The sequence below is a fragment of the Hemiscyllium ocellatum genome, chromosome 43 (assembly GCF_020745735.1).
Source record: "Hemiscyllium ocellatum isolate sHemOce1 chromosome 43, sHemOce1.pat.X.cur, whole genome shotgun sequence".
Taxonomy (NCBI): Eukaryota; Metazoa; Chordata; class Chondrichthyes; order Orectolobiformes; family Hemiscylliidae; genus Hemiscyllium; species Hemiscyllium ocellatum.
Window position 1 is genome coordinate 18756010 of NC_083443.1, and position 27868 is coordinate 18783877.

Consider the following 27868-nt stretch of genomic DNA (forward strand, 5'->3'; position numbering starts at 1 on the left):
ATTGAGTTCAGATAAAGCCATAACAATCCTGGTACATGAATATTAAGACTTTTTCAATAACAAAAGGGATTTTAAGGCTGCAGTCATGCTATCACTGTAATCACACGCCACTTTAATTAACTGCTGATTATAGACAAATAGAATGTCCAATAGAATGTCAGCTGGAGCCTTGCAAGTGCAGAATGTGCAAATGAACTGCCTGACCTTTGCTGAATGAGTCAGATGCTATTTCTACTGACAGAAACTAAAAGGGTCAATACAATGTAGACAGCCATTACACAAATTTGTGAATTGTGTTTCATCGCATTATAGGAAATAGCAGTACGCAATAGGCTATTTGGAGCCTTTCTCATTTGTCTTATTTCTAAAAGTGCTGTCAACCTACTCCCATTCCCATATCCCTTCCCCTTAGTCGTTTAAGGGCGTCCTTATTCAAATGGGTAGCAATTGCACTCCTTAACGCTATTATTGATTATGCTCAAGCCCATTATTTCAAGCATATTTTAGGGAATGTAAGTTTGGACTATTTGTCAAAGAGTTCTGAAAATGCAAAAGCCAATTACAAGGTCAAAATGCAATGTACAAACATTTTCTATTGGAACGGCAGGGCAAAATTTGGTAATACTTTCCACACCAACACATTTGTGTGACCTGAACCACTCTGGGTAGGCCCATGCCTTATATGTACCTTGTACTTCAAAACTGAGATTCATTCAGAATTTAGTTACATGACTAAGCAACAGATTTTAACAAAGAAGTTGTGTATTATTTTATGTACAAATAAATCAGACTATTAGATTTAGCCTGATTGATGGGCTGACTGGGTAGCAATTACCAACTTTTTAAGTAGATAGGGGAAGCCAGAGTGCATCACATCACATGTCCAGTGCTACGTTTCACTCAGTTGGTTTGAGAACCCATACTGATAGCTTGGGTTCAATTCCTGCACTGGCTGAGCTGGCCAATGAAAAACTTTGCTTTTCAACCTCTGCCCTTGCCTGAGGTGTGATGGCTCTGAGATTAGATCACTACCAGTCATCTCTCCCTAATGAAAGAGCAGCCCTATGATCTGGTAAGACTATGGTGATTTTGAGTAATGGGCACAGTTGAACAGAGTGTTCTATGGTGAGGAATATGTGCAAAAGGTGAATGACAAGAAAGAGAATTTAATAGTAACCTCTTTGCTTAAAAATGTGGTTCGATTTTGGGTTGGAAAAAAGCACCGTATCGTCATCACTATCGTGCGAGAAGTAAACAGCATGATGTGTTGTGATGCAATCCTGATAGGTAAATTGTTCGTTAACAAACAGCGACATAAATTCCTGAACCAACTGTACAATGTGAATGTATTACAATTATTTATCACAATGGCCCGTGGTTAATTGTAAAGGAGTAACAAACTGCAACCCCCATTAATTAAATTGGCTTCTGTTCATTTAATGATTACAACCTTTTGTGAATTAAGTTGCTTATAGTGAAAAAAGTCTCCAAAAGTCACAATATGTGAAATAAGTTATAGTTTTAAAACGTCCAATGATAATTGCAACCAGAAGGAATCAGACTCTGTACTTGTAATAGCTGCTTCTCAATGCCAGGGGTGTTTATTGGCAGTAAATCACACCTAACAACATTGTTAGGAGAATCTGTGACAGCTAATCTGTGAATAATTAAGTATGCATGGATCATAGGTGTTCCATTCTTCATACATAATATCAAGCAATGACTGGTGTCACTGGGTACAATAAGGCGATGACCAACATCCTGCATGGAGCACTGAAACCTTGCTGTGGGCCATAGCTAAGACAGCTCCAATCGGGCAGCAATATCAGGGTCTACTTGTTGATCATAGAATTGTAGAATCATACAGTTCATTTGGAAAATTACCAGAGTGTGCCCTGTTTTGTACAAACAAGAGACTATCTAAACCAGTCAATTACTACCCCACTCTTTTTTAATCATCAGTAAAGTGATGGAAGTTGCCAGCAACAATACTATCTAGCAATACTTATTCAGCAATAATATGCTCATTGATGCTCAGTTTGGGGCACACAACTTCTGACCTTACCAGAGCCTTAGTCCAAACTTCACTGTGGAGGAAAAGGCATGACCTTCCCACAAGAAAAGGCAGTAACTGCTATGGCGCTAGCAAAAAGGGATTGACAGTGGTTGCACGTCCATTGCTCTTCACATCTGGAGAGTGACCTTGAGTTGGGACTGGTGACCACTGAGGTTAACACCATTCTGCTTGAGGACAGGGTCTTTGGGAATGACCTGAGATGACCAGAGTTGATAGCCTTTCCCAGTGGAGACTGTGGGAATGCTGAAGTTAGAGAGACTGAGCATCTACAGCAGAAAGTGCCTGAGATTTTGCTTGAATGTGTTGTCATACGGTTCATGGCCAAAGAAGCTCATTGGAGGCTGAGGTGGTGCTGTACATCCGAGGCCTCTCCAGGCTGGTTATCTGAGACTATTCTCCAGAATTTATAAAATCCCAAAGGAGGTGATAAATGCATCTTCCTTGGGAGTGCCCAAATGAAGTGTCCCACTGTTAAAAGCACCAGCTCAGGCTGATCACACAGAAGCTAAGGCAGAAGCAGTCCCTCATTGCTATTGCACTAAAAATGAGATGTGGATGAGGAAATGGAGATCAGCCACCCTAAAGACCTGCATGGATAAGTGGAAAGTGTTCGACCAGCTCTGCCCTGGTGTGGATATCTAATGGAAGAAGCTGTGGCAGTGAGTAAGGTGCTGGTGTGTGCCAGAGGGCTGAGATAACTCATGTGGGCTCACCTTGATTTGAATACCAACGCACAGTGAAGCTCACAGTCAAAGAACTACCCAGTTCTGTGTGGCATAGAAAGAACTCTTTCATTCTGAGTGCTGAAGGTCAGCCACTATTGAAAGGATTTCAACTAACTTGCAAAGCCAAGAATCTCAAAATTGACTGTCCAACTATCAAGATTCCACTATTTCTCTTCACCAATAACCCAGAGAGACTACTCCATGCGTCCTTCAACTTCTGTCTTTTGTTCGACTCACTTCTCATTTCTAATCTTTGTCTATTTATGTTGCAAAGTAAGAAGTCACATGACACCAGGTTATAGTCCAACAGGTTTATTTGAAATCACAAGCTTTCGGAGCACTGCCCCTGGTGAAGACAAAGGATCACGAGTCCGAAAGCTTGTGATTTTAAATAAACCTGTTGAACTATAACATGGTGACTCCTGACTTTGTTGACCCCAATCCAACACTGGCATCTCCATATTATGTGTGTTGCATTATTTCCTCTTCTTGTGTTTAGTAATAAACAAGTGAACTCACTCTTTTATAAATAGACAAACCAAAGAACTGTAGATGCTGAAGATCTGAAATGAAAACAGAAATCACTGGAGAATCTCAGCTGGTGTGGCACCATCTCTGCAGTGAGAAACCAAGTAACATTTTGAGTCCAGTCCTGAGGGAAACACACTCTTTTGTTCCTTCAAGAAAGCCTGTTTAAATCAGCTCCTTTCAAAATACAAGTTCAGTTTGGTCTGGGAGAACGGTTTTCATAAGGGAGGGGAATGCTTTGTAAATTAACCTTGTTCCAAATAACTTGGGGTGTGGGTGAATATAGAGGGGAGTCAGTTCATCCCTCAACATCTGCAAATGTGGGGGAGATTATGGCTTAGTGGTATGAGTGTTAATCCAGAGACACCACGTAATGTTCTGTAGACCTGGGATCAAATCCTGCCATGGCAGATAGTGGAGTTTGAATTCAATTTTGAAAATCTAACAATGACCATGAATCCATTGCCAGTTGTGAAGGGAAAAACCCATGTGGTTTGCTAATGTTGTTTATGGAAGAAATCTGCCATCCTTTAGCTGGTCTGACCAACATGTGACTCCAGATCCACAGCAATGTCGTTTACTCTTAACTGCCCTCTGGAATAGGCAAATAGATACCTAGCTCTCATCCCATGAATGAATGAGTAAACCTGGGGTCTGATTTCTCAAAGGTAATTAGAGCTGGGCCATACCATCTGGCCCTGCCAATGATGGCAACATCCTGTGCATAAATATAATCAAAGAAGAACATGCGATATTAACCCTCCTCTCAGATACGTATTAATTGCACTCAATTATCCTTAAAGCAGTTATACTGTATTTTTTCTGTATTTACTTCCCTGGGCCTTTATTAGTGGCTCTCATTGGTGACTTTTCCCTTGCTTGGTACTGCTTAAAGCTGTGATAAATTCATAGCAGTGAATCCAATTTAACATTAATACTGGATAAAGTACACTAACCTGTTTAAATTACAATTTTCTATTACATACCACCAGCAGAAATCCTGCAGTAGACAGTGCAATTAATAATTTCCCACTGCACTAGTTTACATTTCTTCCTGTGATATTTTGGACTGTGAAAGTTACATGAATATTAATACGTTTTATTAGTAGTAATACATGTTCTTATCTCAGTCAGTAATAGGAACCTGCTGCTCAATTCGGATCCTTATGAAACTGCCAATTTCAAATTCCATTTTTTCTTCCATCAGTGAGTAATGGAGATAGAAACACACACTGAGTGCAATGATTAAATTGAATCACTTCAAAGGATTAACTGTGGCTATTCTAGAATTGACAGAGGTTGGGAACTAGTCTCAGTCATCATTACAATTATGATTTGACAATAATTTGCATTTTTATTAGACAGAGGGGTTAATGCAGAAACAATCCAAAGGCTTTTCTCTGAAGTAGAATTAAGATAGTTATCAAGCCAAGTGTGAGGTGTTATCTTGAGCATATCAGTTCAAGGAGAGTCCGAAAACATTTGGGAAAGTGAGAATGGAGGGATTTCAAAACAGAATCTGGGGACTGGGAGCTGGGTTGCTTATGGAATAGCGTCAAGTTTTAAGACAAAGAGAGGCATGGCACATGAGGATTTTTGGAAGGAGAGAGTAATATCACTAGCGGATATTACAGAGATGGGTGGCACTGCTGCCTCACAGTGCTAGAGACCTGGGTTCAATTCCTGCCTCAGGTGACTCTCTGCGTGGAGTTTGCACATTCTCCCTGTGTCTGTGTGGGTTTCCTTCCACAGTCCAAAAATGCACAGCTTAGGTGAATTGACCATGCTAAATTGCATGTAGGGGAATGGGTCTGGGTGGGTTGCTGGTCAGTGTGGACTTGTTGGGATGAAGGGCCTGTTTCCACACTGTAAGTAATCTAATCGAATAAAGGGGCAGTTCATGCAGGGATTCAAATCCAAGTTTGATTACTTTTCAAGTTTTAGATGACAGAGGAGTGAGAACCTAACAGAGGTCAATGGGAATAACGGTAAAAGTGTTTTTCACATCCCCATGATACCTCCAAATGCTTCAGAGTCAATGGCGTACTTTTTACAAATAACACAGAGCCATTGAAACACAGGAACAGGAGTAGGCCAATCAACTCTTCAAGCTTGTTCCAACATCCAATATGATCATGGCTGACCATCCAGCTCAGTATTATGTCCCTGCTTTCTCCACATACATTATGATCCCTTTAGCACTTAGAACTATATTTAATTCCTTTTTGAAAACACACAGTGCATTTGCCTCATCTGCTCTGTCTGGCAGACATTGCCACAGGCTCACCACTCTCTGGGTGAAGAAACTATCCTCATCTCAGTCCATCATGGACTGCACTATATCCTTGGACTGTAATCCCTTGGTTTGGACTCACAGTCATCAGGAACACCTTTCCACCATTTACCCCATCCAATTCTATTAGATTTGATAGAATTTAATTTATATAAAAGTGAGGTGCTGTTTTTTGGAACACAAATCAGGACAGGACTGATACATTAAATTGCAAGGTGTGTTGCTGAACAAATACACCTTCCGTTTCAGGTTCATAGTTTCTTGAAAGTGGAGTCACAGGTAGACAGGGTAATGAAGAAAATGTTTGGTATATTTGCCTTTATTGGTCAGAGCATAGGATTTGAGAAGACATGTTGTGGCTGGACAGGACATTGGTTTAGGCCACTTTTGGAATGCTGTATTAAATTCTTGTTTCCCTGTTATAGGGAAATGTCATTAAACTTTAAAGAGTGGAGAAAAGATGTTGCCTGAGTTGGAGGGTTTGAGCTATAGGGAGAGGTTAAATAGCTGGGGCTGTTTTCCATGGAGCATCGGAGGCTGAGGGATGACCTTATAGATGCTTATAAAGTCATAAGGGGTATGGATAGGTTGAATAGCCAATGTCTTTTTCCCAAGGTAGGGAAGTCCAAAACTAGAGGACATGGGTTTAAGGTGAGAGGGAAAAGATTTACAAAGGCTCTAAGGGGCAACCTTTTCATGCAGAGAGTGGTGTGTGGAATGAGCTGCCAGAGGAAGTGGTGGAGACTGGTACAATTACAACATTTAAAAGGCATCTGGATGGATATATGAACAGGAAGGGCTTAGAGGGGTATGGGCCAAATGCTGGCAAATGGGACTAGATTAGTTTAGGATATCTGGTCAGCATGGACGAGTTGGACCAAAGGGTCTGTTTTTGTACTGTACGTAGCTATGACTCTATAATTCGATATGTTTCTATGAGATTGTCCTTGTTCTTCTAATTCCAGTGAATATGGTCCTAATCAATCCAGGCTCTGTTCATACAGTAGCCCTGTCATGCCCTGAGTCAGTTTGCTACAGTCAATCCATTGCCAGATCATCCTTCCTCAGATAAAAGAGGCCAGGTTTCAGCATGGTCCTGTACGTTTGCAGTAAGACATCCCTGCTCTTGTATTCGAATCCTCTTGCAATGAACCATTTTTTACCACCTGCTGCACCTGAATGCTTGCTTTCAGTGACTGGTAACAAGGACTCCCTGGTTTTGTTGCATCTCCCCCTTTCCCAATCTATTGCCAATCAGATATTAATTTGCCTTCCTGCTTTTGCTACCAACGTGGATAAGCTCACACTTGTCCACATGATACTTCATCTGCAATGCATTTGAGCATTCAATCAACTGATCCAATCACACTAAAGCATGACTGTATCCTCCTCACAGTCAAGCTCCCACCCAGCCTTGCATTGCCGACACATTTGGAGACATCACTTTTAATTCCTTCATCAAAATCATTCATATACATTGTGAATAGCTAGGGGCAATGCACTGATCTTTGAGGTACTCCAGTAGTCACTGACTGACTCTTGGAAAATTACCCTTTTATTTCTAATTCAGTGCAGTGACTGTTGTAAGGCAACACAATGATGTTCAGTAAAACAAAAAGTACAATTGAGTGATGGTGTGGTTAAAGGAGGAATAGAGGGTGGGACGCCAGGGAAATAATTTGTTTTCTTTGCATAGTGCGTTAGAATTCTCAGATGCCTCCTCAGATTAAATATTCCATAAGTTAGAATGTCCAACAATATTTCAATCTCTGAGTAGTTCCTGAAATGCCATCTTAAAATATGGCTTAAAGTCTCAAGTGGAATAGAATCCATGCTTCTTAATTTCAAGCTGAGAATGTTACCAGCTGGACTAATCTGCCAGTTGCGCTAGAGATGGAATAATATCCATGCCAGTAATGAATGGGTTCTGTTGAGAGTACAAAATCCCACTATTGCTACGTTCTCACAGGAAAATGAGTGAATTTGTGGTTTCACTGCATTTAGATGGGGCCCTAAAAGGGCTTCAGAATAACTGCTTGGCTCATGCTCCTTTATCCATCAGTTTCAGCCATTGATACTGAACATATCCCATGTCTTTCCTGCGTCCTCAAACTTAAGACATAGCAAAAGCAGAAGTAGGTCATTCAGCCCATTAAGTCAGCTTCACGCCCTCTTCAGATAATTGATTTTGATCCTGGAACTCTCTTATTTTTCATAATGTATCGGCAAGTAGCACCCCATTGTAAAAGCTGGGCCAAGCTGAACCCAGAAGGAGTGGAAGTTATTAGTGTTACCAGCTCAGAGCCGCTTCCAAGAACATATATTGGTAACTCATGGAAAAACACAGTTAGGGACCGCCAGAAAAGAAAATATGCATTTGAGATTAAAATAATTGATAGGATAATTGAGCCAATGTGTTCCAAAGTGTTAAGAAACATGAGACTAATTTATTATTTTTAAAGATATCCCCTTTCCTGTCTGTTGTTGAATTGAGGTTTCATTTGTACTCCTAGCTACTTCACACACGGCCCCATCCTCATACCAGACTATTGTTCTGGCTGACTGTGCACAAAATATTTACAGCAGGTCACTCAGTAATGATCTGGTGCAACAACCTTGGCTCATTTCACTTGTCCTTGTCCAGAGGCAATGGGCCAGCTACAACATTTCTGCTACATCTAGTCAATTTAGGGACATAGACCTTCTTCTTGACCCTGTTATGACCAGGTGAGGAGGAGCAAATCAATTCCCCGCATTTTAACCTCCTCGTTTGAGCACAACAAAGATGTTTAATTCCTTTAGCACATGGCTACATCATTCTTCAATGAAACGATAGAGACTAGATCAGAATTCAGAGTCAACTGCAAGGTTTTCTTGTGTGAATGGTAGAGGAATTTTTTTATTTACTAATCCCAAAAAAAATAATCCCAACATCCAAACACATGTATAAAGTTAAAAAAGGAAGAGAGTATCTAGTCTAATTGGAAAATAAATAATATATAATTCTTAGAAGTTCTTAGAGACATTGAGACAATGGATACTTAGTTACTGTCATGAATCCTCAGCAATAGTAAGATTTCTGGAATCCTTGAGTTCCTGGAATATGTATGTTTCTCCAATTTGTTTAAGAGGTGATGAGAAGGAAGTAAAGAGGAAATCTTTTAGTCCTTGCTGGTTCCAATCCATTATCTTTCTCTCTATTGCTTAGCCGAGCAACTACTCAAATACAGCTTATTTGTATATTCCCAAGCCTGGCTTTGTTGTCATTCCAAACTGGATTGTTGTCGGCAATCCTTTCATGTCCAATAAATAAAACTTATTGCACAGGTATAAATCAAAATTGGAGATGCGAGGTTCATGATGCTTCACTCAGTGAGTAGTTTTAATGTCATTTGATAAAATAAAGAAAAGTAGTAACACTAGACTTATCAGACCAGAGGACTGCTCTTCCATTAGAGAGAGAGAGATGACTGTCGGTGGTACCTCAGGCAAGGGAAAAGGTTGAAAAGGAGAATCCTTCATAGTGACCTCAGATGGTGCAGGACTTAAATCCATGCTGTCAGTATCACACCTGCAAACTGAGCTAAACCAACCCCCATCCTGCTATTGGTAACTACATTTATGACACTTTCATTTACTCTCCTTTTTTATAAACTGTTGTAGTCCACAAAGGGTGTCAGGTTTTAAGATGAGATGATGGAAGTTGAAAATTGACAGTTTTTGTTTTGTACTAATATGAAAACCTGCTGTGGTGGAGTTACTTCCACAATGTGCTTTTCAATAGAGAGTTTCAGGACTCGGACTCAGCAACAATGAAGCAGAAACCATGTGTGTCCAAATTGGGAGGGACTGAAAATGTGTTGATGGAAAGGCGTAGCAGGTCAGGCAGCATCCAAGGAGCAGGAGAATCGACGTTTAGGGCATGAGCCCTTCTTCAGGAATCTTTTTGCTGAAACGTCAATTCTCCTGCTCCTTGGATGCGCCTTTCCAGCAACACATTTTCAGCTCTGATCTCCAGCATCTGCAGTCCTCACTTTCTCCTAAATTGGGAGGGGGGGGGTGATTTAGAATCATAGTATCATACAGCGTGGAAACAAATCCTGCAGATGAACCAGTCCACACCAAACATGTTCCCAAACTAAACTAGTCCCACCTTCCTCTGTTTGGCCCATATCGCTCCAAACCTTTCCTATTCATGAACTTTGCCAAATGTCTTTTAAACATTGTAACTGTACAATCATCCACCACTTCCTCTGGCAGTTAATTCCACATGTGAACCACTCTCAGCATGAAAATGTTGTGTCTCGTGTCCTCCTCCTACCTTAAAAATATGCCCCCTAGTTTTGAACTCCCCACCCTCCAGAAAATATCTTTGTCATTCACCTTAACTATACCCCTCATGATCTTATTAACCTCGATAAGGTCACCCTTCAAGCTCCGATGCTCCAGTGAAAAATGTCCCAGTTTATCCAGTCTCAAACCCTTATTCCTGACAACATCCTGGTAAATCTTTTCTGAACCTTCTCCAGCTTATTAATATCCTTCCTTTCACAGGATGACCAGAACTGCACACAGTACTCTGGAAGAGCCCTCATCAATGTCCTTTACAACCTCAACAACTGGTTTCAACTCCTACACTCAAAGGTCTGAGCAAGGAAGGCAAGCATGCTAAATGCCTTCTGAACCACCTGTCTACCTGTGATGCAAATTTCAAAGAATTATGTACCTGAACTCCCAGGTCTCTCTATTCTGAGATGAGTGCTGGTGTAGGACTAGAGTGGGCAAAGTTAAAAATCACACAACACCACGTTATAGTCCACCAGGTTTATTTGGAAGTACAAGCTTTCAGAGTGATGTTCCTTCATCAGGCAGGATTAAAAATCTGGATTTACATATTAATGAATTGAAACCTGCAACCCATTCTAAAAGACGAAAGACTGACCAGCAATCTAGGTTTGTTCAATATATCATTTCAGTTGCATAACACTGTGATCTTTTGCTATACATTCTCTGTACTACGATCCTGCCCCACTAGCCACCCGACAAAGGAGCAGTGCTCCGAAAGCTAGTACTTCCAAATAAACCCATTGGACTATAACCTGGTGTTGTGTGATTATTATCTCTATTCTACAACACTATCTACTATTAACTGTATAGATCCTGTCCTTGTTTCTGTACCCAAAATGCAAGCCATCACATTGATCCAAATTAAACATCATCTGCCTCTCTTCAGCCCATTGACCCAACTGATTAAGACCTCTTTGTAATCTTAGATAACCTCCTTCACTGTCCACTTTACCACCTATTTTACTAACCATTCCTCTTACATTATCATCCAAATAATTTATATAAATAACAAACAAAAGTGGACCCGCTACAGATTCCTGTGAAACACCGCAGGTCACAGACTTCCACTCCAAAAAACAACCCTCCACCTCCACCCTCCTATCATATAGCCAATTTTGTATCCAATTAGCAGCTCACCCTGAATCCCCTGTGATCTAACTTTACTAATCAGTCTACCATGCGGAACCTTGTCAAAGGCTTTGCTAACATCTACCGCTCTGCCCTCATTAACCTTTTTGGTTACTTTATGAAAAATTTCAATCAGGTTTGTGAGACATGATTTTCCTCACACAAAGCCACGCTATCTCTGATCAATCCTTGCCTCTCCAAATGCATGTAAATCCTATTTTTCAGAATCACCTGCGACAACTTACCCACCGACAATCTCAGACTCATAGGTCAATTATTTCCAAGGCTTCTCCTTATAGCCTTTCTTAAACAATGGCATAATATTAGCCATTGAGAGATGATGTTGAAGGTGTCCTGTAGGCAATGCACAGTGTAGCTATGTTAAGCCAATGGCAGACTATCTCTGTTGTGGTTCTGTTCACCGAGCTGGGAGTTTTTGTTGCAAACATTTCATCCCCGTTCTAGGTGACATCTTCAGTGCTTGGGAGCCTCCTGTGAAGCGCTTCTGTGCTGATTCCTCCGGCATTTATAGTAGTTTGAATCTGCCGCTTCCAGTTGTCAGTTGCTGTCTGCTGTAGTGGTCGGTATATAGGGTCTAGGTCAATGTGTCTGTTGATAGAATTCGTGGTAGATACCCAGCAGGAGCAAAACCAACGTAGTGTACAAAATCCCATGCAAGGACTGCACAAAACACTACATAGGACAAACAGGAAGACAGCTAACAACCCGCATCCATGAACACCACCTAGCCATGAAACGACAAGACCAGCTATCCTTAGTAGCCATACACTCAGATGACAAACAACGTGAATTCGATTGGGACAACACCACTATTATAGGGCAGGCCAAACAGAGAACAGCCAGGGAATTCCTAGAAGCATGGCACTCATCCACGAATTCTATCAACAGACACATCGACCTAGACCCTATATACCGACCACTGCAACAGACTGCAACTGACAACCGGAAGCGGCAGATTCAAACCAGTATAAATGCCGGAGGAATCAGCACAGAAGCGCTTCACAGGAGGCTCCCAAGCATTGAAGATGTCACCTAGAAAGGGGACGAAACATTTGCAACAAAAACTCCCAGCTCGGCGAACATAACCACAACAACGAGCACCTGAGCTACAAATCTTCTCACAAACTTTGAAGACTGTATCTCTACATCATGGATGGGATTCTTACTGAGTTTCTTTGTTGTGTTGGCAAACATCTATTTTCAGAGCTCACAAACATTTCCTAGGTTGGGCCTGGTGAGGAGAAAGTTCAACATTTTTACAATTTAAGGATTTCAGAAAAGATTTTACATACTTCTTACTATAATTCTGTTTGGCTTCAATCAACATGCCTTCATTCTTTTGCTATCTTTTCACAATTAAGTTGATATAACTGGATTTCACATCTGAGACAGCATGGATTGATGGCTGGTGCAAACATAAGTAGAGGATCCTGAAAATTCTGAAATCATCCTAAAGGATTAGAATTGCAGAGAGCGGACTATGTTAATGGCTATTCTGTGCTAAAAGAATGAGCTTGTGAAAACTAAGCTCCAGGCATCTTCTCTTAGACATTAGCAAAGCATGAGCCAACATTATTTTATTTATGATTAACTGGATTAAAAGTGGTTACAGTTTGATTTACTATTTCAGAAAACTTATTCACTAATAAGCTCTTATTACATGACAAGAATGGTGAAGAATTTAGGTTCAATTAACAAAGCATCATGTCCTAGAAATGATGACCAGAAACAAATTCTGGTCTGACATAATTTTATTTTTTAAAAATTCAGGTATTTTTGCTTGGCCCTAACCTAAGTATACTAATTAGACTTTCTGTTACTTCCCTAACCAAGCATTTGTTCAACCATCTAAGTACCTGAGCACAGGTCTTTATTTTAACTCATTTGATGCAGGTGTCACTGACTAGGCCAGCAGTTATTGTCCATATCTAATTATTACCTCCAGTTATGAGTTAATCACCTTGTCTGGAGACATATATAGGCCAGACCAGGTAAGGATGGCAATTTAGTGAACTAGATGGGTTTTCCAACAATCAACATTGGATTTATGGTCATCATCAGACTCTTAATTCTGGACATTTATTGAATTCAAATTCCACCATCTACCATGGTGGGATTTAAACCTGGGTCCCCAGAACATTAGCTGAGTCATTGGATTAACAGTCTAGCAATAACATCACTAGGGCATCATCTCCTTGGTAATGATAAATTAAAAGTAATTTTGTTCTGTAAGAGTGTATCCAGGAAGGAGTAATAAATCTATTCCTGGACACTGGTGTTTGATGAAAACATCATTATATAGGGGAGATGATGGCCTAGTGTTGTTATTGAGTAAAAAATGAGGTCTGCAGATGCTGGAGATCACAGCTGCAAATGTGTTGCTGGTCAAAGCACAGCAGGTTAGGCAGCATCTCAGGAATAGAGAATTCGACGTTTCGAGCATAAGCCCTTCATCAGGAATAAGAGAGAGAGAGCCAAGCCGGCTGAGATAAAAGGTAGGGAGGAGGGACTAGGGGGAGGGGCGATGGAGGTGGGATAGGTGGAAGGAGGTCAAGGTGAGGGTGATAGGCCGGAGTGGGGTGGGGGCGGAGAGGTCAGGAAGAGGATTGCAGGTTAGGAGGGCGGTGCTGAGTTGAGGGAACCGACTGAGACAAGGTGGGGGGAGGGGAAATGAGGAAGCTGGAGAAATCTGAATTCATACCTTGTGGTTGGAGGGTTCCCAGGCGGAAGATGAGGCGCTCCTCCTCCAGCCGTCGTGTAGTTGTGTTCTGCCGGTGGAGGAGTCCAAGGACCTGCATGTCCTCGGTGGAGTGGGAGGGGGAGTTAAAGTGTTGAGCCACGGGGTGATTGGGTTGGTTGGTTCGGGCGGCCCAGAGGTGTTCTCTGAAGCGTTCCGCAAGTAAGCGGCCTGTCCTCAACTCAGCACCGCCCTCCTAACCTGCAATCCTCTTCCTGACCTCTCCGCCCCCACCCCACTCCGGCCTATCACCCTCACCTTGACCTCCTTCCACCTATCCCACCTCCATCGCCCCTCCCCCTAGTCCCTCCTCCCTACCTTTTATCTCAGCCGGCTTGGCTCTCTCTCTCTTATTCCTGATGAAGGGCTTATGCTCGAAACGTCGAATTCTCTATTCCTGAGATGCTGCCTAGTGTTGTTATTGCTAGACAAGTAGTCCTGAGATCCAGGTAATGTTTTGGGACCCTGGCCCCAAATCCCACCACATCACATGGTGGAATTTGAGTTCAATAAACAAAGCTGGAATTAAACTCTGAAAGTGGCCAGGAAACAACTGCCAGGAAAAACCCATCTGGTTCACTGATGTCCTTTAGGGAAGGAAATCTGCTGTCCTACATGTGACTCTACCTCACCAGTTCCCTGGATTTTCCTTACCAACTTTTTAAAATAGTGGTAGAACATTAGCCAACTTCCAATCTTCCAGCACCTCACTTGTGGCTATTTATGATCCAAATACACTATCTCAGCAAGGGGGCTGGCAATCACTGCCTAGCTTCCCACAGGTTTCTATGGTACACCTGATATGGTCCTGGGGATTTATCCATCTTTATGCGTTTTAAGACATCCAGGACCATCTGCTCTGTAATATGGACATTTTTCAAGATGTTGCTATTTATTTACCCATGTTCTCCAACTTCCATATCATTCTGCACAGTGAATACTGATTTAGTTGTTTACTTGTTTAGTATCTCCCCCATCTCATGCAGTTCCACACATAGGTGACCTTGCTGATCTTTAAGCGACCCTACTTTCTCTCTAGTTACCTTTCAGTCCTTAATACTTGATTATGAACTTCGAAATTGACAATTTCCTTTACATTAGCTGAGGTTTGAGATTTTCCCAGCCTTCCTGCCATAGGACGTTGGAGGCTAAGAGGTGACCTTATAGAGATATGTAAAATCATGAGGAGTGTGGAAAAGGTAAATAGACAACATTTTTTTTTCCCTGGAATAGGTGAGTCCAAAACTAGAAGGCATAGGTTTCAGGTAAAATGGCAAAGATTTAAAAGGGACCTAAGGGACAACTTTTTGATGCAGAGGATGATGCATGTACGGAATGAGCTGCCAGAGGAAGTGGTGGAGGCTGGTACAATTACAACATTTAAAAGGCATATGGATGGGGACATGAATAGGCTGGGTTTGGAGGGATATAGGTCAAATGCCGGCAAAAGGGACTAGATTTATTTAGAATATCTGGTCAGGATGGTTGACGTGGACCAGAGGGTCAGTTTTCATGCTGTATATCTCTATGACTCTAAGCACAAAGTCCTAAAATATTTTTAAATTGTAATGGATGGAGTTCCTCTTACTTCACATTCTGTTTGATCTAATCTCGATTCTGGTTCCTTTGGATCGATTAACAATTGACAAGCTGGGACTCTTTCCTCTTGTGAAAGGATGGCTGTAGGATGATCAAAAGAGGTCTTTAAAATTATAAAAGGTTTTTAATACAATGGTTACTGCTTCTTCTTGTGAGGAAGGGCATAGTTAGGGGCCTCAAATGTTATAAATGTGCCATGAAATCCAAAGGAGAATTTAGAAAAATCTATTTTACCCAAAGAGCAGTGAGAATGTGAAATTCATGACCACAGGAAGCAGCTGGAGTGAATTGCAAACTAGCCAGCTGCATTTAAGGGGAAACTAGATAGGCATATGAGGTAGGAGGGGATAAAGAATAATGATAATAGAATTAGATGAGAAAGATTGGAGGAGGCTCAAGTGAAGCATGGACTGATTAAGCCAGATGACTTGCTTCTGTGCAATATATCCTACATAATCCTATGTAAACAATGGATTTATTTTCAAGAAGCATTCACTTATGAAATGTATCCAGTTCAAATGGGATTTAATATTTTATATATATATTTAAAAGCATAGATGATCGAGTATTTCTGTGATTTCACATTTCCCACTCCATCTTGGGTTTTTTGAAGTTGTATTTAATTCGACATGGTTGAATAATTTTAATTTCCTGAAGCATTTGCATCTTGGCCTCTTCCAGAGATCCTCAGCATCACAGATGCCAGCCTTCAGCCAGTTTGATTCACTCCAAGTTATATCAAGAACGGCTGAAAGCGCTGGATACTACAAAGGCAACGGGCCCTGGCAAGATTCCAGCAATGTTGCTGAAGACTTGTGCTTCAGAATCTGTTACAGCCCGAGGCAAGCTGTTCCAGTACAGCTACAACACTGACAACTACCCAGCTATGTGGAAAATTGTCCATTAGTGTCCTGGACTTAACGACCAGGTTAAATCTAACTCATCCAATGATATGAATCATCAGAATACTCTTGATTATCAACAAAATGAAGGAAGGGGCCATCAATAGTGCTCCCAAATGCACCTCCTGAGCAATAACATGCTCACTGATGGTCAGTTTGGGTCCCCCAAGCCACTTCCTGAGCTCAATGCAGCCTTGATTCAAATACTGACAAAAGAACTGAACCCGACAGTGGAAGCTCACACCAAGGCCACTTTTGACCAAGTGTGTTATCAAGGAGCCCTAGTAAAGCTAGAGTCAGTGAGAACGAAGGGGAAATCTCTCTCTGCTGGTTGAACTCATACTAGCACAAAGGTCAGTCATGACAGCTCTAGGATATCTCAGTTCCTCAGAGTATGTCCTAGGCCAAACCATTTTCAGTTGCTTTGTCAATGACATTCTTGCCATTGTGAAGTCAGAATTAGGAATGTTTGCTGATGATTGCTCAATGTTCAACACCACTTCTGATTCCTCAGATATTGAAGCAGACCATGTTCAAATGCAGCGAGATCATGTCATAGGTAAACAGGGTGGTTAAGAAGGTTTTTGGTATGCTTGCTTACATTGCTCACACCACTGAGTATCAGAGGTGGGACATCATGTTGTGGTTGTACAGGACGTTGGTGAGGCCACTTTTGGAGTACAGTGTACAATTCTGGAGATCCTTCTATAGGAATTATTAAATTGGAATAGGATCAGAAAGGATTTACTAGGATGTTGCCATTACTGGAAGGTCTGAGTTATAAGGAGAGGCTGGAGACCTTTTTCACTAGAGCACAGGAAGTTGAGGGCTGACTTTTTAAAGGTTTATGAAATCATGACAGGCACAGATAAGGCAAAAAGGACAGGTCTTCTCCCTAGAGCAGGGGAGTTCAAAACTAAAGAACATAATTTTAAGGTGAGAGGAGAAAGATTTAAAAGGGACCTGTGGGGCAACATTTTCACACAGAGGGTGGTGCGTGTATAGAATGAAGTGCCTGAGGAAGTGATAAGTGCAGATACAGTTATAACATTTAAAAGATATTTGGACAGGTTCATGGTTAGAAAAGGTTTACAAAGATATAGGCCAAATGCAGGCAAATTGGACTAGTTTAGTTTGGGAATCTTGGTCAGTATGGACAAGTTGGAGCAAAGAGTCTGTTTCTGTGCTGTATGACTCTATGTCTCTATTAGATTTGGGCTGACAGTAGCAGAAGATCCAAACATTGCTCTTTGATATTGAATGGCATTGCCATCGCTGAATCCCTCACTATCAACATCCTGGGGTTTCAATCGATTAAAAACTGAACTGGATCAGTCATATAAACACTGTGATTACATGAGCAGCTCAGCAGTTAGGAATCCTGACTTCCTAAGGACTGTGTGGCATCTACAAGGCACAGGTCAGGAGTGTGATTTTTCAGGGTGAGTACAGCTCCAACAACACTCAAGAAGCTGGGCACTAACATAAGACAAAGCACCACACCCACAAACATTCACTTCCTTTACCATAGATGCTGAGTAGCAGCAGTGTGTACCATTTACAAGACGCACTGCAGCAAGCGTGCTGCACATGTCTATGGCTCCTTTGATAGCACATACAAAACCCAAGAAAGGCAAAGACAACAGATATATAAGAACAGCAACCACCACCTACAAGTTCCCCTTCAATCCACAACTTGAATCCAAATCACTGATTTTCACCATTGTGGGGGTCAATTTCCTGGAACTCTCTTCCTAATGTATTTTGCATGCCCCATGCCCCAAAGACTATAGCGGTTCAAGAAGGCAACTCACAACCACCTTCTCAAGGGCAATTAGATATGGGCTATAAATGCTGGGCTAGCCAGCCATGCCCACATTCCAAGTGTGTGAACATGTTGACCTATTGTGAAGACAATGGTGCTTTTATTATTGAACCCTGACAACAATGTTGATGAGTTGGAGATTATGTCTACAGGTGCTGAGATTATCTGTGGGCAATTATTGCAAGTCTGATGTTAATACTCAGTAACTTCCCACTAGCATTAAAAACTAACTGCGTCAATCAGGCTTGTTCCCTTTCTCTTCAGGATCTATACTCACTACTGTCTCTTCTGGGTTCATTTCTGGCCATAGACTTCCTTTGGTCCATGCTCGGTATGTCATTGCCTCCTGCAGGATAGCTGAGCAGGACAATGTCCCAGTCTGAGCACCTGCCAATAGGCAGGAGTTAAAGGCTGATAAACAACTTTTTTTCTATATTTCAAAAATATACCTTTATCATAAAAAAACTTTGTATATATACACATAGATACAAACATAGTTCGGTTCTGTATATTAGCATACCAAGGAAACAAGCACTGGAGTTTTACTCCGTCCAAATACACTAAAGACATCTCTTACACAGACAAGACTATATTTAAATGCATTTAAGTTATGGGACCCTCCTAGTGCCTTAATAGACCCCCATTTAATGTCAGCAGAAAGACGGTGTCTTTCCCCACTGTACCTTGATGGCAGCCACCCCAGACTTTAGTGCGTCGCAGGCATGTTGCCCTCGAGCTTGGAATGTGCCAGTCTGCAACACTCAATTGAGGTCAACTCCTTGCTCTGGAAGACCCACAGCAACTTGTAAGCAGCTTGTATCAAATGGACCTTCCATTGCCAACACAATCCCATAGAGGGCTGGAACCCAGCACCTGTAGTCCAGAGGCCAAATCCCTACCACTGCACCACAACATTCACTGCTCTCCAGGCTTACAAAACTAGTGCATCCTACGTTACATAATGGTGCCTTGAAATAGAAAGAAGCAGACCTACATTACCATTGTAATAGAAAACTCTCACCTTCACATTCCCTGAATACTAAGTGGGGTGGAGTTGGTGTTTAATTAGGATGATATTTGGAGCTTCCCAAAGCCTCTCTGTCCTCCCTATTGGAGTAAAGAGGTCAGATCTGAAGGCTGACCTTTCCTCTGTAAACGTCAGTCGTGCCGAGCTCACAGGTAGCTTCAACACACCAAGTCTGAGGAGAAAATAACGCTGACAACATCTCCTAGGCAACCAGCTCTCCGTCTCTCGTTCTATTTCACACTCTCACAGTCTCTTCCTCTCATTGACTCTCTCCTTCCAGAGCTCAGCAAGTCCCCATCAAAGCACACACATACACTCGACTCCTGGTAAGTACCAGCAATCAGTCATTCTTTATATTGTTTTAAAAAAAACGCAAACTGTTCTCTCTTGCACCACTGTCAGTTTGAGATAAATGATGTGCAATTTGCAATTCCGGAGCCAAGCGGGGGTTAGGACTAAAAAAAATGCATGATATTTCAATGAATGTGTGTTATTTGGGGGATTTTGTTTATTTTTAAAAGAATGCAAATTGCAAATGCACACTCGGAATTGCGGTAGATATTCGTTCGCTTTCAATAATGCACTCGGGGTTTTTTTCTCTCTTTGTGTGTGTGGCGTCCATCACTGCTCAGTGTGCTGTAAATTGCAGCACCATTTGTCAGAGAAGGGACCTGGGTTTTAGCTCCCGCCAGACACCATTCAGGCAGAGCAGGAGATTTAACAACAGGGGCTGTTGAGTCCACCCCTCCTGCTCCAGCAGCCTCCGCCCATGTTACAGGAGACAATAGAGAAGCTGAAATGCAGGGCGCAGCCTGACTGTGATCAGAACCGAGGCTGCAGAATGCACTGGGGTTTGGGGACAGTGAGCTCATCGTATCTGACTCCCCATCCCCAATCAGTCCTCGTTATGTTGGCCCTGCACCTGGGAATGCAGGGACCCCCACTTTTGCTTGCAAGGAGATTGAGGTTTCCGTTTGAGAATTACTGAACAAAACACCCAAAGTCAAGCATCTCCCCATTTCACTGGAAGGATTTACCCTGGCGCCCCCATTATTTTTGATCAAGGGTCACTCGACCCGAAACACTAACTCTGGCTTCTCATCACACACGCTGAGTTTTTCCAGCAATTCCTGTCTTCCATCTCCCTCCTGGCTGTCACGATGTGGTGGGCTTTTATCTCGAATTCTAAGCGAAAAAAAATGTTTATTTTTCAATGGTAATCCTGGAAAGCCGTGGGGTAACAACACTGTAAGACATGGGAAACATTTCACCCATGAACTGAACTGTATACAAGGCAGGATGTTTTTTTTATATACCTGAGCGATAATTGAGCAATTCAACCTCACATTGCTTCGAAAAATAATCGACCTGCTTTGTTGTATTTAGTGAAAAACTTTACATATGTATTTGCATAGCTGTGATGTGAGCTCTGTAGAGAGAGCTGGACGAGCTGTTAGAAGAGCCTTTCCCGCACACAAAGAGGGATGGTAGTGTGAGCCTTGTGCGTTTGGCGAATTGCTCGAGTGATCTTCAAGGAGTGCGGACTCTCTGCTTTACAATCAACTTGCCAGTTCGCAGGGTGTTAGATGATCTGAAGTGCTCTCCAGTAGCAGACAGAGACTGCAGTACTGTCCCAGTGGCCTGCTGGAGATTATCACTGAGGTGCTCTGATGAACACTCGATGCGTTAGCTCGCTGTCTAATCCGCTGTGATCTCCAGCATTTGTTACTTTCTGTACAGATCAGTTTATTTCTGAGTGCACGCCCTGAATTCTCAACCTTATGCCCATTCTCAGTCAGAGTCAAAACTATCCTGTCCAAGGAAATCTTGCACATTCCACCGATTTGCAGTATGATTTTGTTTCATGCATTACTTTGTGTGAGCTTTGAGATTGGAATCAGTGTGTATTATTGACTTGGGCTTTCAGGGAGATATGCACATCGATTGGCAATCGATTATGATCGAGTGGATGTCCTTGTTTCGAAAAATGCTATAAATATTCTCCATTGAGAAAACTGCATGTCGAATCCTTCGTTTGTGCAATATTTATTAAGAAATTCTACTTTTGAAGAATTCACGATTCAATTACCTTGCTAGGAGTATCAGTACAAGAGCACAATTTATGATTTTAAGTCAATAAACTTTTTTTTGCTGCGGTTCCTTCCGAACGGTGTTTGATGATACATGCGAGCCCTGGCTGCTACTATTTATCCAATCCCATAGTTTCTAATGGAACATAGATATTGAGTGTTGGTAGATCACTCAGACTAACAGATAGCACAATGAGATTGGACAGTATTGACCTCATTGCATGCCCTCACTTTCCTGCAGGGGTCACTGAACAGTGATTGACTGTGAATCGCCCAGGGATAGCAAAGTCAATGATATTCTGTGCTACACTTTGTGAGATCAGCTCAGTTTAGGATCTTACCACCACACACACAGACTGTTTGGCTTCCAACTCTGTTAACCAGAGTAGGGGGAGTCCAAAACTAGAGGGCATGGGTTTGAGGTGAGAGGGGAAAAATTTAAAAGGGTTCTTGGGGGCAATGTTTTCACACAGAAGGTGGTGCATTTATTGAATGAGTTGCCAGAGAAAGTGGTGTAGGCTGGTACACTTACAACATTCAAGAGGCATCTGGGTGGGTACATGAATAGGAAGCGTTTAGAGGGATATGAACCAAAACTATCAATGGGACTAGATAATTTAGGCTATCTGGTTGGCCTGAAGGAGTTGTAGTGAACGGTCTATTTACATACTGTATAACACTATGAGTCTATATCCCCCATCTGTTTCCTTGTATTGTTCACACCAGCCGAAACTCTCGACCATGCCTATCTTCCCATCAGGTGTGACATTCCCAATGCTTTCTGGGCTGGCCTTGGACATTTCATTCTGTTTGCACTTGGCCTCATCCAAAACTGCTTTCTGTATCTGAAGTTCTGCCCGTCCATTGCCTCACTACTCTGACTTACAATGGGCACTGGTTCCACCGAAATCTTGATTCAATCTCTTCAGGGTCCTCCCTCCTCCTGTTGCCACCTGAAGCCTTGAAACCGTCCTATGACTCTGCATTCTTCCAATATGCATCGCCAACCTCTTTAGCTCATCACAGGGGCCATATCTTAAACTATCTAGACCTTCGAATTTGATAGGCCCTCAGCAAATTATCACACCTCTCTATCTCCCTCTCCTTTATAATCATCCTGAACCTGCATGTTTAACTAAGATTTTACTCCTCAGATGTAATGCCAAGTGTTTCTCTAACAATCCAGTGCGGTACCTTGGGATGTTCTCCCACACTGAAGTCGCTATATGAATGCGAATGTTTGCGCTGCTGCTATTATTGCATGACTCATTATCACATGGGGCATCAAGCAACCAAAGGAGCTTTATGTTGAATTATATTTAGAAGCTACTTGCTTTCCAATATACATCTGGTATTTGTAAGTTTAAAGAAAATCATGCCTGTGCTTTATCTTTGATTCTGTTAACTGACTGTCTTCATTAATCCTACCTCCTCAGACAGAAGGTATAAAGGAGGAGGGGCAAGTGGAACATAGGTACGGTCAGTACGGTGGGAGGTTAAAGGTCAAAAGGCAAAAGAAGTGGGAGTACATTGATCGAGAATAGGTGTTAATAATGGAACAAAGATAAACCACACCTGAAGACAAAATATTAAAAGAAAATACAAAAAGAGAGTTGGGGTAAAAATAATTTAAAACATCAAAATGGAGGCAACATTCATGGTCTGAAGTTGTTGAACTCAATGTTGAGTCAGGTGAGGCCACTTTTGGAGTACTGTGTACAGTACTGGTCACCCCGCTATAGGAAGGATATTATTAAATTGGACAGGGTTCAGACAAGGTTTATCAAGATGTTGCCAGGACTGGAGGGTTTTTTTCACTGGAGCGTAGGAGGTTGAAGGGTGACCTTATAGAGGTGTAAAAAATCTTCAGGAGCATAGATAAGGTAAACAGCAAAGGTCTTTTTCCTAGGGTAGGGGAGTTCAAATCTAGAGAACATAATTTTAATATGAGAGGGGAAAGATTTAAAAGGGATCTGAGGGGCAACTTTTTCACACAGAACATGGTCTGTATGGAATGAACTTCCCAAGAAAGTGGTAGGTGCAGATACAGTTACAACATTTAAGATTAGCTATAGTATGGAAACAGGCCCTTCAGCCCAACAAGTCCACACCGACCCTCCGAAGAGTAACCCACCCAGACCCATTCCCCGAGCCTACATATTTACCCTGACTAATACACCTATCACTATGGGCAATTTAGCATGGCCAATTCACCTGACCTGCACACTTTTGGACTGTGGGAGGAAACCAGAGCACCCGGAGGAAACCCATGCAGACACGGGGAGAATGTGCAAACTGCACACAGACAGTCACCCGAGGCAGGAATCAAACCTGGGTCCCTGGCGCTGTGAGGCAGCAATGGTAGAAGGATTGTGGGCCAAATGCAGGCAAGTGAGACCAGTTTGGGAAACCTGGTCGACATGGACAAGTTGGGCTGAATGGTCTGTTTCCATGCTGTATGGCTCCAGGACTCTAAGTTACACAGATTAAAAAGTAGAATGATGACCCAGTTACGTTCAGAAGGACATCAGAATGTGAAGGCGGCTCAGTTGATGAAGAAGCAAACAGTCACAGTTGATGCTTCAATGATTTCAATGGAGCCAACATAATGAAAGAATTAGCTTTATGGCCCCATGTACTCACATGAGTGCAGTGAAAAGTTTACAATTCACCACTTACAGTGCCATCTTAGCTACCTGGGGATAATTCTTGAGTACAAATTCTTAGGCAAAAAAGAGAAAATTAATTAATCCAGCATTACAAACCTTCAGATGTATAAAATCACAGTAATAAATTAGAAAGATAAAATAAAAAGTTCAGAATGACAGTCCTTCCATGGTGGGATTATTAAAAAATAAAGGCATTTTTAAAAATGATAGAGTGATCGAGCCCGACTCCTTAATGCTGACTGCCTTGTCCGAGTTGAATTGTAAATTCCATCAACTGGCCAGGGAATAAGATCAGCAATGATGGAACAACACTTGTTGCGGCATATCTTACCCTTCTAGTGGGAATTACATGCATGGCCTGCAGGGGGCAAAATGTATTAAATATAACATTCTAGAAATGCAATGGAAGGCCACAATCCTATAATTCATATTCTAGAGAAAATATAAGACAACTGGAATACAGTATTGCAAGATGGCAGAAACCTAACTGAATACAGAATGTGACATGCTATCTTGCCACAATACACTAGGAGCTTTTCCTGATGAAGGGCTTATGCTCGAAACGTCGAATTCTCTATTCCTGAGATGCTGCCTAACCTGCTGTGCTTTGACCAGCAACACATTTGCAGCTGTGATCTCCAGCATCTGCAGACCTCATTTTTTACACAATACACTAGGAGGCACGGAAACAATATATTCCAGAATATAACAGCAACTCACATTTGTATAGAAATCTTAACATTGTAAAGAGTCCTGAGATGCTTCACGAGAGGGTTATCAGACACAATTTGACACAGAGTCACCTGGTGAGATATAAGGGCATGTGACCAAAAGCTTGTTGAAGGAAGTAGATTTTTAGGGATGACTAAGGCGGGGAGAGAGAGAGAGAGAGAGATAAAGCGAGATTATGGTCTAGAATGTCGAGAGGCCGTCAAGTTGAAGGAGATTACAGATGTGAGAAGCATTGAGTTCACAGAAAAATTTAAACACAGGGATTGAGGTTTGTAAAATTGATGGCTTGCTTCATCAAGAGCTAATATAGGTCAGTGAGCACAGATTGAATTGTAAGTTAACTATGGTGTGATATCAACAATTCCAACATGTAAGAATGGATCAGAAGGATATGCAAAACTCTCATCCTAATTCAGTACTGCTAAACTCTTATACAAAGAGAAAAACTACTGCAGCCTTCAAAGGACTCAAGTGAGATACCTATGGCAAGATTCTAACTGCTGACAGAAAATTTATGGTAATGAGTTTAAAAGCATGCAATGAAAACTCTATGGCACATTAACAGTGTGGTGACTGAAAATTAACTAGATGCAGGATAACAATGGGAGTGGGTATCATATAATACCCTGTGGAGAAGGTCAGCCATTCTCTCTAGCATACTTGGGGAACTTGTTTCTCATTAGTGTCTCTTGCCTGCATAAATTGGTGATACAATATTCACCCCTTTGTTGCTTGAGGCAATAGCTTCATAGCCATAAACTTCTATTGTCAGATCAAACAGAAACTAATTAGAAGAACGTATAAAGCAATGGAATTTTAAGAATCTCATGGTGCGTGGATTTGTCATGGTTATGCTGTGATTGACTTCAGGCATTGCATGGTAAATGCTTTGCATTCAAGATTGCCATCCTATTGCTATCTGCTCAAGGTTCCCTCAGTCCAAATCCCATGTCATTTATGCATTGTACAAATAAGACAACTGTTTTGAAGACGAGTACAAGGACATCAACATAGTAATTTTTCCTTCTTATTTTAAAGGGCAGTATATCTTGCTTTCAGTTCCATCAGCTTAATAAAAACCTTTCTGGTTTTGATCACTGATGCTAACCTGACTGACTAAGGTTATTCTGTACTCATACCTGGGACTGTCGTTGCAAAACAATAGAATCTTGCTGCAGTCCTTGTAGTATTTGTGCTTCACTGCAGTGATGTTATTGTGGGGATAAAGAATTATTGCTTTCTCATGCAAAGCATATAAATTGATAGGGAATGTGAGATGATTTTTACATGTTGCTTCTACCATTCGGTGGTGACTATCTTCGGGCAATTGACCAGATTGAAAATCAAAACTGTATGCTTAATATATTTTCATCCAAACATTCTTAAAAATGCATTCTCATTACATGCTTTAAATTTAAAATGGGGGTGCATATTGGCTGGTGGTTATGATTGGGGTTTAAAAATATAATGAAAGACTTCTTCCAGCTCCAATGGTTTAATTGATGTGATTACGTATGTGCAATGTCAGTCCAATTCACACTGAAGTTAGTTTTGATGACCAAAACTATTCAAAACTTGGCATTAAGTCGAACATGTGAAAGTGACCCTGTGAGATTGGGGGTGACTTCTTTGTATCTGTCTGATATCTAATGTGGAACCATCTATCACTGACATTGGGTGGAAATGCAAAGAGAGAGAGAGAGAGAGAGAGAGGTAGAGACGTAGACTTTGCATTTATATTTTAGCTTTGACAACTTCAGAGTAGGCTGCCAGTGGTAATCCAAGGACCCAGGTTACTTTCTGGAAATATATGTTCAAATCCCATTCAATTCAATCAATAAATCTGGAATTGAAAGTTAGTTGACCATGACAACTGGAAATGATGTTGTCAAATTAATTTACTACTGTCCTTTTAGGAGTAGAGTCAAGAGTGTAGTGCTGGAAAAGCACAGCAGGTCAGGCAGCATCCAAGGAGCAGGAGAATTGACGTTTTGGGCATAAGCCCTTTGTCAGGAATCCAGCATCTGCAGTCCTCACTTGCTACTGCTTTTAGGAGCAAACCTGCTGCCCTTACTTGGAATGGCCTACACGTGACTCCAAACCCACAGCAATGTGACTCTTAACTACCCTGTGCTAATGGCCAAGTAAGTCACTCACTTTACGGGGAATTAAGGATGGTGATGCCCACATCCAATGACTGAAGGAAAAGAATATGGTCCCCTGTAAATTGAGTCATACAACACAGAAACAAAACCTTTGTTCCAACTCATCTGCACCAAGCAGATATCCTAACTTGATCTAATCCCATTTGCTAGCATTTGGAACATAGCCTTCTGAACCCTTCCTATTCATATACCCATCCAATTGCCTTTTCAACGTCATTTTACCAGCCTCCACCAGTCCTTCTGGGAGCTCATTCCAAACATGCACCACCCTCTGTGTGAAAAAGTTACCCACTTTTTAAAATTTTTCCCAGTTTTCTAAAAGTGACCTCACCAATGACCTGCACAGCCACAGCATGACATCCCAACTCCAATACTCAGTGTTCTGACCAATGAAGGCAAGCATGCCAAATGACTTCTTCACCATCCTATATACCCCCAGCAACTCCACGTTCAGGGAACTATGCACCTGCTCCCCTAGGTCTCTTTGCTCAGCAACACTCCCAACGGCCCTACCATTAAGTGTATAAGTTCTTCTCTGATTTGCCTCACCAAAATGCAACACCTCACATTTATCGAAATTAAACTACATCTGCCACTCCTCAGCCCATTGGCCCATCTGATCAAGATTGTATTGCACTCTGAGATAATCTTTCTCACTGTTCAGCACTCCATCTATTTTGGTGTCATCTGCAAACTTAATAACTATGCCTCCCATATTCACAACCAAATTATTTATATAAATGAAGCAAAGCAGTGGGCCCAGCTCTGATCTTTGTCACAGGCCTCCATCTGAAAAGCATACCTCTGACACTACCGTCTGTCTGATATCTTACAAATGGTTTTTATTTGAAGTGTCACTCTGTGATATCAGAAAATACTAAACTATTTTTCTTAAAAACCATGAAGAAATGGTCAAAATCATCTGGTCCAGCCTGCTGGAGCCCCAATGCACTTTGAAATAAAGGTAAAATCACCAGAGTCTTACTAGACCTTACGGCTGTTC

The 27868-nt window shown here is 41.7% G+C and overlaps 2 protein-coding genes across 3 annotated transcripts in view; one reads left to right on the forward strand and one right to left on the reverse strand.

Moving 5' to 3' along the window:
* Window positions 1–22300, reverse strand: part of LOC132834953 (uncharacterized) — a 58551-nt gene extending 36251 nt beyond the window's left edge. The window contains exon 1 of the mRNA XM_060854123.1: window positions 22186–22300. Coding sequence (XP_060710106.1) covers window positions 22186–22300 — 115 coding nt within the window. The remainder of the gene's footprint in view (window positions 1–22185) is intronic.
* caly (calcyon neuron-specific vesicular protein) overlaps window positions 1–27868 on the forward strand; it is a 75283-nt gene that overhangs the window by 7405 nt on the left and 40010 nt on the right. The window contains exon 1 of one of the 2 annotated variants that reach the window (XM_060854086.1): window positions 19455–19535. The exons of the other annotated variant lie outside the window; for it this stretch is intronic. The gene's annotated coding sequence lies outside the window, so the exon portion shown is untranslated. Of the gene's footprint in view, window positions 1–19454; window positions 19536–27868 lie in introns of those variants that run through there. 2 annotated transcript variants of the gene reach the window in all.